This window comes from Mytilus californianus, unplaced genomic scaffold, assembly GCF_021869535.1.
Source record: "Mytilus californianus isolate M0D057914Y unplaced genomic scaffold, xbMytCali1.0.p SCAF_1, whole genome shotgun sequence".
Taxonomy (NCBI): Eukaryota; Metazoa; Mollusca; class Bivalvia; order Mytilida; family Mytilidae; genus Mytilus; species Mytilus californianus.
Genome location: NW_026262581.1, coordinates 133,852,626 through 133,867,504, shown reverse-complemented (window position 1 = coordinate 133,867,504; position 14,879 = coordinate 133,852,626). Strand labels below are relative to the sequence as shown.

At 32.8% G+C, this 14,879-nt stretch overlaps 2 protein-coding genes across 5 annotated transcripts in view; one reads left to right on the top strand and one right to left on the bottom strand.

Annotated features, from left to right (window-relative positions):
* The window catches only part of LOC127735389 (transcription factor BTF3 homolog 4-like), a 198,597-nt gene extending 195,933 nt beyond the window's left edge, over positions 1-2,664 (bottom strand). Inside the window, exon 1 of the mRNA XM_052245580.1 lies at positions 2,600-2,664. The gene's annotated coding sequence lies outside the window, so the exon portion shown is untranslated. The remainder of the gene's footprint in view (positions 1-2,599) is intronic.
* Positions 2,665-2,818: 154 nt separating this feature from the next.
* Positions 2,819-14,879, top strand: part of LOC127735257 (histone-binding protein N1/N2-like) — a 34,419-nt gene continuing 22,358 nt past the window's right edge. For 3 of the 4 annotated variants that reach the window (XM_052245395.1, XM_052245385.1, XM_052245379.1), the window contains exons 1-4: positions 2,819-2,963; positions 11,700-11,810; positions 12,938-13,056; positions 13,954-14,022. In XM_052245395.1, the coding sequence (XP_052101355.1) occupies positions 2,914-2,963; positions 11,700-11,810; positions 12,938-13,056; positions 13,954-14,022 (349 nt within the window). In that variant the 5' untranslated portion in view covers positions 2,819-2,913. The remainder of the gene's footprint in view (positions 2,964-11,699; positions 11,811-12,937; positions 13,057-13,953; positions 14,023-14,879) is intronic. The other variant, XM_052245403.1, reaches the window with a different exon arrangement.

The window sequence follows — 14,879 nt, the reverse complement described above, 5'->3', positions numbered from 1 at the left end:
CATTTACGTCAAAACGAATAGGTGTGTTCACACATTTACTAAAATGAAAAAAAAAGCTCTAAGAAAATTAAAATAATACTTTTTTTTGTTTAATTTAGTTTACATAAATCTTGTCATTAGTGGTCCCTTAAATTATAGAACGTTTGGTTTTCAATGCTTTTCAACTACATAATTGATTTGGCCATCTATTGTTCCAACTGTTCAATTAATTCATGCACCACTGATTTGTCATATGGAGACGAAGCCTGTGTTTGTCGTTTAATAACAATGTTCTCGTTAAGTCCCGTATTCGCGATCTGGATGCGCCGTAATGCATTTAGCATGAACCGTGTGTCCGAGGGACGCGTCCTGATAACACATGCTGAGTCTTGTAATCCTCAGAATTCTCTCTCAGCTATCAAAAAGAAGCCGAAAACATGCTTCTATTCAATATTTATACCGGAAATTTACTTTCGTTTTTATTCATTGCTATGTGTAATGATAAGTCCTGAGAAATACGAAAATAATTATGATCACATGACTTACGCTAATAAAAGCAGAGAAGATCGAAATCGATTTACATCAGCACGTTTACCTATTACCGGCAATAAATGTGTCATTAGTACTTTTGGTTTTCAATGCTTTTAAACAACATAATTGATTTTGAAGCCAAGGTAACCAGGACCCAAAGAAATTTCAATTTTGACGGCCCCAAACAGTAAAAATATTTGCCGGTCATTGGGTCTGACACAAAGACGTCATTTGCCGGACCCTCTAAAATCCTGCCCCCTATGTCCGACAGGTCTGACGATTAGCTGCATCACAGTTGTACCACAGTCTAATTTCAGCATCAATCAATACTGCTTCATTTCCTTCAGAATGTAATTATAACAGCTTTATATGATAGATATAAGAAGATGTGGTACGAGTGCCAATGAGACAACTCTCCATCCAAGTCACAATTTGAAAAAGTAAACCATTATAGGTCAAAGTACGGTCTTCAACACGGAGCCTTGGCTCACACCAAACAGCAAGCTATAAAGGGCCCCAAAAATGACTAGTGTAAAACAATTCAAACGGGAAAACCAACGGTTTAATCTATATAAAAATCTAGAAACGAGAAACATGCATGCTGCATACATGTAGCATGAGATGCTTACCATGTGGACCCATCAGATCACGCTCCTGTAGTTCTTAAATGAGATTCCCTCAGTTTTTGCTATTTACCTTTTGCATTCTCTTCAAGGACTTTATGAGATTTGAACAGAGTAAAGACCTGTAGCATCTAATTCATATGTTTAAACTTACGCTGATAAAATGAATATATCCTTTGCCTGCTTTGTAGTAAAATCAGACTAATTTGAGGGGTAATGATTACCCAATAACTGGTTAAAAAAAATTTTGTTTCACTTTTTATTGTTGACATTCTTTTCTTTTAATAACTGAACACACTTACATGTAGGGCATGCATAACCCATCTTCAGTGTACTAACAGCGATTTATTATTTCATTATTCAGCTTTTATAACTGTTTGAAACAACAAAAATGTTGATATTTTTTCTAAATGACATTGAGGCAATGTCCCATTAAAAAATTTAAAGTATGATTGACAACTTGTCTGTTAGAGCTAATTTCTTTGCTTTGTTTGTATACACGTTTGCTCAAGCATTGTAATTAAGATCGACATCTGCAAACAATATAAATAGGCGGGGTTAAACCTGTATAAATTATATTTAGATTTGATTGGACATTATCAAGTAATCAAATTTAAGTAAAATGGAAAAACAGGTATAACACCGCCTATTTATATAGTTTGTAAATATCAATCTTAATTACAATGCTTGAGCACACAAAGCAAGCAAGCCAACCAAAGTATTAACCTACAAGCTTTAGGAAATTAGCTCTGATCTATACACTGATCTCGCGTTGTTTTTGGCGAATGAGTTATACCAGTTGATATGAGATCAATCACTATCAGTGTAAACAACGTCATCGAACAATAGGTTCTTACTGTGCATAATAACATAAGCATTGTGCCATAGGAAATTTATGAGAAAGTACACAAATTCAAAAGTCGTCAAATTATTTGGGTAACGGGTCCAAACTAGTCATATTTACCCAATCTTTATTCATGTTTACAGTGCATTAGATTTGTCTTAGACTTAGTACTTTCATGATTGTGTCACATCATTAGTTATTTAGCATTATGTGGTGTTTTACAATAAGGAAGCAATACATTGTAGAAAAAAAAAGAGGGGCAAATATTCTAGAATTTTCAATATCCCTTAGTGAGTCATATAAAACCTGTCAAAATAATCACTTCTGCTGATATTTTCGATTTTGAATGTCATAGTTCCCTTCTTGAAGTCGCCAAGATATATAGATTTAAATAGTCTTCTAGGTGTCATTATCATTTGGACTATAAATAAACAACAAGAAAATCTGTGTCAGATACAAAACAAGAATATAGTTGTCAGCTTGAAATAAGCAGGGCGATACAATGCAATTTCCAAGACGATCTCATAGAGTTTGGTAAAAATTAATGTCTTAATCATTCAACTTATTGTCTATGAAAAATTAAAAGGTGAAAGATAAAGGGAACTAGTGTAAAATTACGCACTTTTTCGGTCGTTTCGGACCCACGAGGTTGACAAATATGGCCGCTAACAAAAAAGGCTGTGTACGTCATGGAAAAACGAGTTCTAATCTTCGATCTTTGTTTTAAAAAAGGCAAAATTTCGCAAACAATCTAAATATTTAACTTAAAAAAATTCAATAAAAAAACCCAACAAAATATGTATTTTTTTTCAAAAAACAAAACAGACTATTGTTTTAGAGAGTAAACACATATACGTCACACTCAGATGTTCATTCTGTGAAGAAGGCGCGAAATTCTCTCACACACTTTGCCTGTTCCTCTCTGTGCTGACAGCCATGACTGAAGTGGAATCTGCAAGCACCAGTGCTTCATCTGGAAAAGACAGGTGTGAAATAAGCAACACTTAGTTAGCTGTTATATAAGTGTTTAAATTATAAACGGTTGTCCACAAATGTATAAAAAACTGGCTTTGCCTATTTACAGTACTAACAGTTTTATCCCATTCATTACTTCAAGTCTTCATAACTTATCACCTATACAATATTTGCTATGACCTATGTCTAATCTATACGATTGTATTTTATATGAAGTAACATATTTAAAAACAATTATTAAGACATTTGTGGTCAGAATTTAGCAAACCTTTTGTTTAAAAGACAAAGAAATCAGAAGCACCTTTGTTTATTTGGTAATATTACTAATAAATTATGTCTACAAATGTGAAATGATGTTTTTTTCAGTTGATAAGAACATGCTTAATTATGTATTCTTAATAAAACCTTTTTTACTTTTTGTTTTGTTGGTTTCAGAAATATATTTAAAGTATGTTTTTAATTTACTTTTACCATTGAAAGGTAGGACAGTCTATACGCCAAAAAAATGTAGGTAAGGAAAACATCTTGCTTTTTTTTTCAAATTGAACTATAGTCTTTACTCCAGCTTTTATCTCACCTATGGGAAGTAGCAGAGGGCAGACTAAGGTATGCTCTTTTAGGCAGTGTCAGCATTATCAGGGGCTGCTCTGGCTCCATAAAAGTTGGAGCCAGAAAAATCGCCAGCTGCTGTATTTTGTAGCCAGTTTTGAAAACTTGGAGCCAACTTTAGAGCCAGCAAGAGTCTTGATTTCTTCTACCAAAATTGAAACTATGTTCAAATTAAATTTTTATGCACTCAGCCTGCACTGTACATCATTTAACATGTTACACTAAGGTAGTTATTGCATAGGGTTTATATACATGATAAAAACGTGTACTTTTGTTTTCTTTGTCAGTATTTCATATGTATAAAAATTAAAATATAAAAATAAAGATTAAAACAAAAGCAACTGTTTTTTCCACAAAACAGCATATTGTATGTTTTTATTTGAATGTTTATGTCTCCAAACAGTGACTAATGCAGTAATGGGACTTGTATAATGACTATTGTCATTATAATTAACTTATGGTCTGTATATACTGCAAAATAGAGAAAATATTTTTTTAATAAAAAAAATAAAGAATAGAAAAAAAATGGGTAATTAAATGAAGAAAAGAGAATAATGGGTGTTTAGATTTTCAAAATAATGAAAATTTGTATTAGAAATAAAGAATACAGAAAATGATGACCAAAGCACCCTACCCATCCTGCTACCAAGACCCTCTTAACTTTGCCCATGTTTCAAAAAACCTCCTAAACATATAACTTTCTAAAGTCAGAAGTATGTAGACATATCTTGAGTAGGTATCTCAATACTAGGAAAAAATAAAATTGAGTTATCTTTCTTTATTCGGGTGTACTCCTTCTTTGGAGGATTATACACAGTACGCAGTAGAAGAAAATACGATCAACAATGGCAGCCGGTTTTGTTATTTTCGTATCAAAAGTGAGGGCAGGCAAAGACCAATTACGTCTGAATTTGGTATTTTTTACGGAAAACAAGTAAAACGATGTTTTTTTACAAGTTGATTATGGTAATGGACTTTCTGTCAATTACGTTTTATTCATGAAACAACGGTAAACATTGCAAATTGTGTTGTCGTATGAAAAATTCTTGATAATATTTGAATGAAGTAATGTTGATGATCATTAATCAGTGTAAATACCCATCCGATAAACTGATTACCTGTAACAACAGATTATGACACCTGTTGTAACCGTTGATTAGCTTGGGGTCATAACAGTCATAAAGTTGTCGCCAGGTAAAATTTAGTACAATTTATTTTTTAACTTTTACCAATTTAAATGAAGATTGATGTTGTTACCGTTACAGTCAAGAAATGATAATTTTGACATAGGAAAATTTTGGCGCCAGCAGCTGTATTTTGTCGCCAGATTAAATAAAAAATCGCAAATTGCGACATTGGCGACGCCCAGCGCAGTCCCTGCAGTATTCAAGTTTGTGATTGGGTTGGGGGAACCACTAATGGTAAGTCAATGATATTTGGTATGTTTATGTATTTATAAGTATAAGATCTCTCATAGCCAAGAAGATTATAACTTACTAGAGAAAACCCGCGCGAGCGCGGCTTGAAGACTACTTGAAATGTTTATGGTTATACACAGCTTGGGTTCGTGTTTCTCAAGACTGTTTTTATGCACTGATGCATTATGTTGATAGATATAAGAAGATGTGGTATGAGTGCCAATGAGACAACTCTACATCCAAGTCACAATTTGTAAAAGGAAACCATTATAGGTCAAAGTAAGGCCTTTAGATAGTTTTTATTATGTTGTCAGTTCTTTTTCCATAGGAGTTTGAATGTCCAATTAGTAGCTTCCGTCTCAGTGTTACACAGGTGCTCCTAGAACAGAGGAAATAACTCTTGAGAAGAAAAAGACAACCTAGAACACTGATGATTAAAACATTTCTCAGTGGTGCTAGTATTTCTTTTTTTTCGAAAGGTGCGAGTCAAGTTCTGTCGGTGTGATACTGGTGCTCCAAAAACGGAGGAAATAACTAAGAGAAGACAATCTAGAACACTCTGATGATTTAAAACATTCCTTCAGTGGTGCGAGTTCTGTCTCGGTGTGACACAGGTGTTCGAGAAAGGAGGAATTTACTAAGAGAAGAAGAAAACAATCTAATGATTAAACACATTTCTTTGAGTTTGTTATATTTCTTTTTTTTTGAATGGTGCCAGTTTGATAAAGTGATGCAAGTTGTGATAATTAGTGAGTGTTCGAGTGGTGCGAGTTGGCCGTTGGCCGAGTTTGTCATAAATTCAAGAAACCCGCCCGAGCACGGCTTAAGACTAATTGCAGTGTTCTCGAAAACCGTCGGTCCTGACCGCCAAAAATTGGCTAGGACCCACCATTGCATGTGAAGTGGCAGTCCTGATGACCGACAAAATTTGGGTGGTAGTTCACTTTTATTTTACATCTTTTCGGTATTCAGATAGCTTTTGAACTGGTTACTTATGTAAACAAACTGGGTTTCTCAAATTTTTTTTTGTGCAATGATGCATAATTTCTGATTGTTTTTATTAGTTTGTCAGTTTGTCTTCAATAAGAAGTTTGAATGTCCAATATTGCGAGAAAGTAGGAATTAACTAAGAGTAGACAAAAACAATAGAATTTTCTGATGATTAAAAATTTCTTCGAGTTTGTATGTAATATATCTTATTCCCCTCTCGTGAATTAAGCTTGGTTTATCACTGTTTTTATTCCACTGTATGTAAATATTGGTAGTTAAACTAAGGTTTCATTGGTGTAGAGTATCCCATGTGACATTTTTGATTCAGCCATGCTGGATCTATGCGATCACACTGGTTTTGGAGATGGTGCAGAATACTAAGTTGAAGACATATCATGAAACTAATTATGTGTTTTTATGACTTGCAGAAACTTTCTACATCATTTTAATCATCAACTGCCAACTTTTGACATGTTATTTGCCCTTAAATTAAGAAAAGATTGGCCCAACAACCCTTTTATCATAGATATACACTTGCATAAAGTTCCTTTGTAAATCAAAATTTATAATGATTTACTATTTATGAATTAAGTTGAAAAAGTATTTGTACATCAATTGAATCAGTTGAAAAGAATTTTGAAAGTATTATATTAGTATCTAATGCTTGTGTAAGTTATTGTTCAATGACATTTGGGTCAACGTGTATTAATATATCTAAGTTGGTTCCCACACTTTTTTGAAATGGTATTACTCCCAATTCTTTCCATAGGCATGTTAGAGTCAGTATGAGAATCAACTGTCATGATTTTCAAATAATTATACTCAAAGGTGTGAGTATCAATTAGAAACAACCACAGTCTTATTGACCACAGTTAATATCTCATGATCTGTTACATAATTAAATAGACACAATTTATTACACACCTAACTGAATACATACATTCTTGACCTCAATAGTAAACCTCCAAATGTATTATTTATTTTGATCGACACTACATTAAAACATTCTGTTAATTTTGCTAGCTAGCTGAATGATTAATCAGATGTGGGTTTTTTTCAAAGAAAAGACAAACATTGAAAAAAATATGTATAAAAAATGCAAGCAAATTTTATTTCACTTGTAAAATCAGTGTCATTATCATCTGACATAAGTCAATAATTAAGTTCTAATTAATTAGTTACAATTATCAGAAATCTGGTTGAAACAATAAACAAAATTGCATAACTCTTACCTGAGCATTTTCTGCAATAAAATTGATTTGTTTGTTCTACATTTATATCCAATTATATTGCTATTTAACAGCAATTGCAAGTATCTCAGCATTAGGTATTTGTACATTTAAATTTGAATACAGGAAATGTATTTTTTTCTTACAGAAGAATGAACACCAATTTAGATAAAAAAAAAGTTTTTTTTTTTTAATTTTTGTTGTTGAAGTGCATTTCCAAGGCCTCTTTCTGGAAATTATTAAGCCAGTTATTATTAATGGCATATAAAAAATATATTACTTGTTTGATGATTTCCCTTTCCATTCTTGTCAATATCATTAAATTGCAAATATTTATAAAAAAAAATCTGACAAGAGTCTAAAATTGAAATATCAAGATATATATAATATATATTTGCATCAATATTGCGAAATTTCCTACCTTTGGACAATAACATAGAAATTTTACAGTAAGATTGGAAATGAAAAGAGAAAAAAATATTGAAAAAGAATGGTCAGAGAGAATATCAGACTAGCTATGAATATGGCTGGATCACAACATCGACGATGCTTTGATTTAAAACTTCATATTCCCCTCTCGTGACGTTTCGCGCGGGTTTTCACTGTTTATGCAACGTTGCAATAAAGGGATTTGAATAATTTTATGTTCGGAAATCAAAAAAAGGTAAAAGCAGTGGAATAAATCATTTATTTCCCTTGGCTACGGGAGATAAGAAGATTTCTTCACCCATGAAAATCATATTTTCTTGGGTGAACAAATCTTCTTATCTCCTTAGGGCAAGAGAAACAAATGTACAATATTCAGCATGTCAAAGAGCCAAAATAATTCCATTGTTGATGAAATAATTTTTTGACGTAAAATAAAACGAAATTAAATTAACTTTTATTTTGGACGGAAATGGACCTCAATGTAGACCAATTTAAAAATGGGGCACAAAATCCATAGTGCTGAAATCAAACATTTGAACGTTGATGAGAACTAATTTGAAAACAGGGTGTAAAATAAACGGTTGTATTCAGCATATTAACAAAATATATAAATCATTTTTTGATGAATGGACGGAAAATGAAATGAAAATTAAAAGAAGTTTTATTTTGGACCCTTTGGACCTCAATGTGGACCAATTTAAAAACAGGAGCCTGGACACAAAATCCAAAAATGAGCAACGAACCTTCCTGAGGCCCTCATAAAATACAATCAGCATGAAATATGTAAAACAAACAAAATTTTTTAACTCTGTAAATGCTCTGTGTGTTATGGAATTAAATTAGCTCCATTGATTCATGGCCAGTCTTAGTATATGTACAGAATTAATTTTATTTCTAAAGTATGTACATGTATGCGCCCCCAAAAAAAATTTAAGGTTACGAAAACTGAACTGTCCAACGACGATAATTGACTGACATAAAAATACTAACAACTTTTTTAGTTTTCGTAACCTTCGAACTTTTTTTTTCAATTTATGCTCCAAAAGTAACATTCTTGCTATTCTTGCTATGTTCTAAATTTGAAGTAATTTCATTGAAAGTTGTTAACATTTTTATGTCCGTCAGTAAATTGGTCAGTAAATTAGTCAATCTTTTAGTGTAACTGAAAATATTATTATATAAATAAAATCATGGTTCTAATGCCTTTTTCCAATAAATAACTTTCTGTGTTGGTGTCATTCTTTCTGGTAGCTTTTGCGCATATTCGCAACGACTGCATTGGGAGGAGAGGGAGTTGTTCCAAAACAGCACAATGCATTACCCTGAGGGTGCATTTCACAGCGACCACATTCCTGTTGGGGGAGGAGAGGGGGTGTTCCCAAACTGCACAATGCATTACCCAGATAAATAAAATCATGGTTCTAATACCTTTTTCCTATAAATAACTTTCTGTGTTGGTGTTATTCTTTCTGGTAGCTTTGCGAGTATTCACAACAACCGCATTCCTGTTGGGGGAAGAGAGGGAGTTGTTCCAAAACTGCACAATGCATTACCTTGAGGGATCATTTCACAGCGACCGCATTCCTGTGGGGGGGGGGGGGGGGGGGAGAAGAGGGCGGTGTTCCCATACTGCACAACACATTACCTAGAGGGTGCATTTCACAACGACCGCTGGCAAGAATCTGTCTGTTAGGGGAGGGGGAGGGTACATCTTCACAACTAAGGGAAAGTGTGTGTGTGTGGGGGGGGTCCAACCTGCACAATGCATAATCTGTTTTGAATTCCGAGTCCAGAGCTATTTTCTGACTTGGCGGCTAAGTAAAAAAATAGCTCCGGACTCAGAAATCAAAAGGAATTACACAATGCATAGCCCTGAGGGTACATTTCCAACGACCGCCCTTCTCTTCTAATTAATATTTGCATATCCCAAGTCTGTAAGTTTGATTTTAGTTCAATTTTTCAAGCTAGACTACACCTTTTTTCGGATAAATATTTTTTTTCTTTTTTTGTACCTTTTGCACATGCTTAAAACAGATTCAAAACCATTTCTGCCTGCTTGCAAAACTTAGAGGGTAAGGAACGAGCTACGGAACTTTATTTGGGGTTTAATTAATTAAGCTACGCTAATTAAAGCAATTACTATATGAAGTTATAAAGTACATTACATACACTAACTATTTATTATTATATAATACTTCAGACGATCGTCGGCTCGGAGACAAAGCGGCTTAAAAAAATTTGGTCTCCAAATTTAATAGTATAGATAAGGCCCAGCCATCTCAGACTATTGACTGAAACTTTTGCATAGTTTACACGGGGATTATTATAGCCCAAATGGGATATAAATTTTGACTATTTTTCAGTGCAAATACAGGTTAATATCAGCAATATCTAGGACAAGTTCTGTAATGGTGGCCGATCGACTTTTTTTAAAAGAGTTGTGCCCCTTGGAAATATTAAATTTTTGGAAAATGGCCTCGTTAACGCTCTTACGGGTACAATTCTTGCCAGATTTTTATAAAACTTATACTATAAGTAATTATCAGCAATACCTTGGACAGGTTCTATAATGGTGGCTGTTAGATTTTTTTTATAAAGAGTTATGCCCCTTGGAAATTTTAAATTTATGGAAAATAGCCTTGTAAGCGCTCTCACGGGTACAATTCTTGTCAGATTTTTATAAAACTTATACTATATGTTAATATAAGCAATATCTCGGACAAGTTCTATAATGGTGGCCGATCGAAATAAAAAAAAATTATTATGTTGGCAGATGAATATGTGCAACGCGGGGGACATTGAAACTCTTGTTCTTTTATTATGAAACTAATATCATATGTTTATATCAACAATGTCTTGGAGGAGTTCGAAAATCAGTGCCAATCAATTATTTTTGGGTAAAGATTGCATGAAATGCAATCAAAACCCTATGGTACTGACTTGATATCTAAATCTTCCAAGGTTTATCACTACTTTTGAGATACACAAAATACAGTGCATTGATCATAACATTCTATACATCAAATCCATGAACATTTCCAGAAATTTATCAATGAAATATATGCTCAGATAATAAATTTACAAAATGATGTTATACTTGTCAAAAAAATAACATAACTTGTGCAAGGTGCAGGAATCTAATATCTGTTCTAAAAATGTCAATGATGTCATTGTTAAAGTAAAATTGCATTGTGAGTGCTCTCATGTGTACAATTTTGCCATATTTTTATGATATTATATCATAGGTTTATATCAGCAATATGTCTCAGACAAGTTCGAAAATAATTTTTATTATAATATAATATTTTTAGCGAGTGATGCCCCTTGGAAATATTATATCAGGAATTGCATTGATTTGCTCTCAAGCCTTCATTTCTCAAAGATATTTATAAAAGTTTTAAAGAACAAAAGAAAGTTTTTTTGAAGTTATTACCCTTGGACCTTAGACAGATAAAATATGGGGGACATTGGAACTCATTTCTTTTATTTTGATTTATCTGTATTTTGGAGTAAATTATGGGCTGAAAAAACGTCCATATTTGTCAATTCCATCTGAAACCATTAATGGCAACTTACATATAATTGGTATGCTGTTGACATGTATTTTCATGGAGATAATATGGCCCTGCCCCCTCATCATGGTTCATTGACTTTTGAAACTTTTGCCTTGTTTACATGTTAAAAATTTGTGGTTAGTTCAGTTTAAAGGGAACCACTTGTGAGAAGCCGGAGCTATTTTCTGACTTGGCCACTAAGTCAAAAAAATAGCTCCGGACTCAGAATTCAAAAGGAGTTAACTGAGTCATAAATATTGGACAAAAAGGGCTGTGTGCATCTTGATAATAGCTGAGTACAAACAATTTGTGCAGTTGCCAACTTGAAAATGTTAAAGGCCCTGCATCCCCTGGATATATAAACAAATAATTTGACCAACAGTGTTTTTCACAGATTGAATTAGAAGATCAGCAACATAATCTCGATGACAGTTGAATATTTAGGTTGCTGATGTTGAAATTAGATATGTATATGTTACAATCAATATATTGATATGCATTTCTTAATATAATTTTAGAATGGAGGCCACAGCAGAAGCCAGTAAGGTTTTGTCACAAGGTAAACGAAACTTGGTTTGTGGAGAAGTACCAGCTGCTGTAAATCAGTTCCAGGAAGCTTGTAAAATATTGTGAGTTGTATGTATACAGAGATGGAAAATTAACTCCCAATTGTCCATGATGACAAAAAATCTGGGTATTAATATTTTTTATTTTTTCATATGCCTGCTCGTGTTAACAGACTATATACATTGAAAATCACAAATAAAGGGCCCAGAAATGATAAGATTAACATAATAGTGAAGAGTACAAGGAAACTTCCACTTTTCCATTACCCGAGGGAAATAAATTCTGGAATGGGTAATGGAAAGTTTCACTTACATTCCTGTAATAAAGAAACTTCAATCAGTAAACTTGTCTAGCTCCAATACATTTTGTAAGTTAACCTGTTTAAACAAGGAATTATGTTTTTGTATCATACATAGAATATTTATAAAATAAACCAAAACTGTTTTGGGATATCAGCTCGACGATACAGTAAAGTAAAGCATTACCTAAAACTGCATGTCTGTAAGCAGCTGTCTCATTATAACATTAACAATACACAATCTACAAAAGAAATAATTTCTGTTGTTGAGCAATTCAATTATGTAAAATCTCAATTATGTTCACTTTTATCAGAATTCCAAGTCTAAATACATCAAAAACAAAGTCATCAACTCTGATAAACTATAAGTGGGTGGGTTCAAAAATAAACAGACTTAACTGCCTTAAAGGCAAGTGTTGAATAACACATAAGAAAACCTTGATTAACTGATACACTTCGTCCCTCTTATTTAGCTTTTAAATTTCTTATTAGACCTTAGTCACATGATACATGTCAAAACAAATACAACTTCATTTTATCATTTTTAAATACCGGTACATTTATGGTCAAAGGGGTCAGTCAGGCTTTTCATATCAGAACCGACAACCACTTGGCCAGTCCCCTTGGTGCCATTTATGGACACTCCGGGGGATCTTCATGTATCACAGCATATAGTTATATCAAACCCATTGTTTGATGATACTATTGTCAAATTTCATAGTAAAGTGATTTGTGTATTTCATCTATATAATAATTTTAAAAGTTCTACATTTGATACAGTATATAATTTAATATATGATGGCAATGTCCTATAATTTTGATAATTTTATAACATTGACTGCTAGACAAGTAATTGTTCTGTCAATTAATGAAAACATGTTGACATTTTAGAGCCAAAGCATATGGTGAAACAGCCAAAGAGTGTGCAGAAGCATATTTTTACTATGGCCAGTCATTGTTAGACTTGGCAAGGATGGAAACAGGAGTGTTGGGCAATGCTTTACAAGGAGGTCAGTTCAATATTGGATCCACTGCATGTTTACTTTGCAGTGGGTGTTCCTAGCATCTTGATGTACACAATGTATTCTGTCCATAACATATCATGTTTACTTTGCAGTGGGTGTTCCTAGCATCTTGATGTACACAATGTATTCTGTCCATAACATATCATTTACACATCTTTAACCACTTGTGTATAGTCCATTTATTCTATTTCACATTACTTCACATTAGATATCTATGAAAGTGATTTTTCGCTGCATTCCACTATTTAAGTTCTGATTTTCATTCAAAATATTTGAAAAAAGGTTCAAAAACTGAATAACGCTACATATTGTGTGTAGCTTGAAACCTAGAATTTCATTTGTATTGTACATTAATCTATGTATGTATTTAGATCAGTTTGTTGATCTGAATTCCGAATCTTAAACATCTTAGAATTAGTCCCATCCCCAACTGCTTCACTTAGATAACAAATTATGTCTTGTTTTAAGAACAAGAAAACTCTCTCAATGGTGCATACAGAGACATTTAAATTTTTTGAATGTGTACATGTTTCAAGAAAAGTGGACTGTTGAGAATTTGTTGTCAGATATAAACCGCCATATAACAACCATAAAATTGTTCAAGTTCTCGACAATCCACTTTTCTTGAAACATGTACACATTCACATAGGCCTTATAATACACAATAGAATTGACTCATTGTTGGTACAGTTTTATATAATAAACAACCTTTATAGCACACTTTATTTACCACTAATGGCTTAAAGTAAGCATTATTGATATAATAACTGTCAGAGAGAGTTGTGGACCTTATTGACTACAAATGATTGCCTGAAGGACAATGTTGATCAAACTATTACGGGATGGATGATTGATTGGAAGTCTTTCATTATCTTCCTTTAGTTCCTGAAGAGGAAGAAGATACTTCTAAAAGTGCTGACGAACAGTTTGAGAATGGAGACAAATTGGATGGTAAGGAATCATGAATCATATAGAAAAATTAACGTATAAAAGTTTAAATTGTGAAAAAAAGAAAGTATAGAAGGTAAATTCCTGTTGGATAATGAACTCAAAATACATGTACATCTTTACAGTAAACTATGTTATAAATATCAGTGCCAGCATAAAATTATTAGCTGGCTTGTATTTATCTCCAACAAAAATAAGATAAAGCAATCCATGTTAAAATTTTACCATTTGGTCTCTTATAGTAAATGTAGGAAAAACCCAACATGCAACTTTTAATCATCCATGTAAAAACCAGATATATACACTGCAAAATATAAAACATACTTTAAAGATCTGAATAGTAAAAATTATATTTTTTTAAGATTTATATAAAATATTTAGACAAATGCAAATATTAACTCCAAACTCATCAATTTTGTTAAAATTATTAGAATATTTTAAAAACTTGGATAGAATCAACTGCTTTCTATTGTGATAATATATATTGTTTGACTAGATGAGGTAATTGGAGTTGGAGTTATATCCCTTGGCTGTCGTGTTCAGGGCAAACTTGGTGATTTTTTTTATTTGGCAAACCAAATCAAAACGTGTGGTACAAGCAGCTCTGATAAGAGATCCTTACTAGATAGTAGTCTTACTCTGCTTAAACAGATTATGATTGTTCAGACAACAAAAACCACAAAATGAATGCCAGGAGGTCACTTAAAGTTAACTTGGTGTATATGGGAGGTGTGGGGTTATGTGAGCTTGCTCATGAACGGTATTTTAATTAGACAATCTGACAGTTTAAGTTGAACGTTGCTTAAAAATCAAAATATGTTCTTCAATTCTTCCATTGTCCTACATTTTAACAATTATCT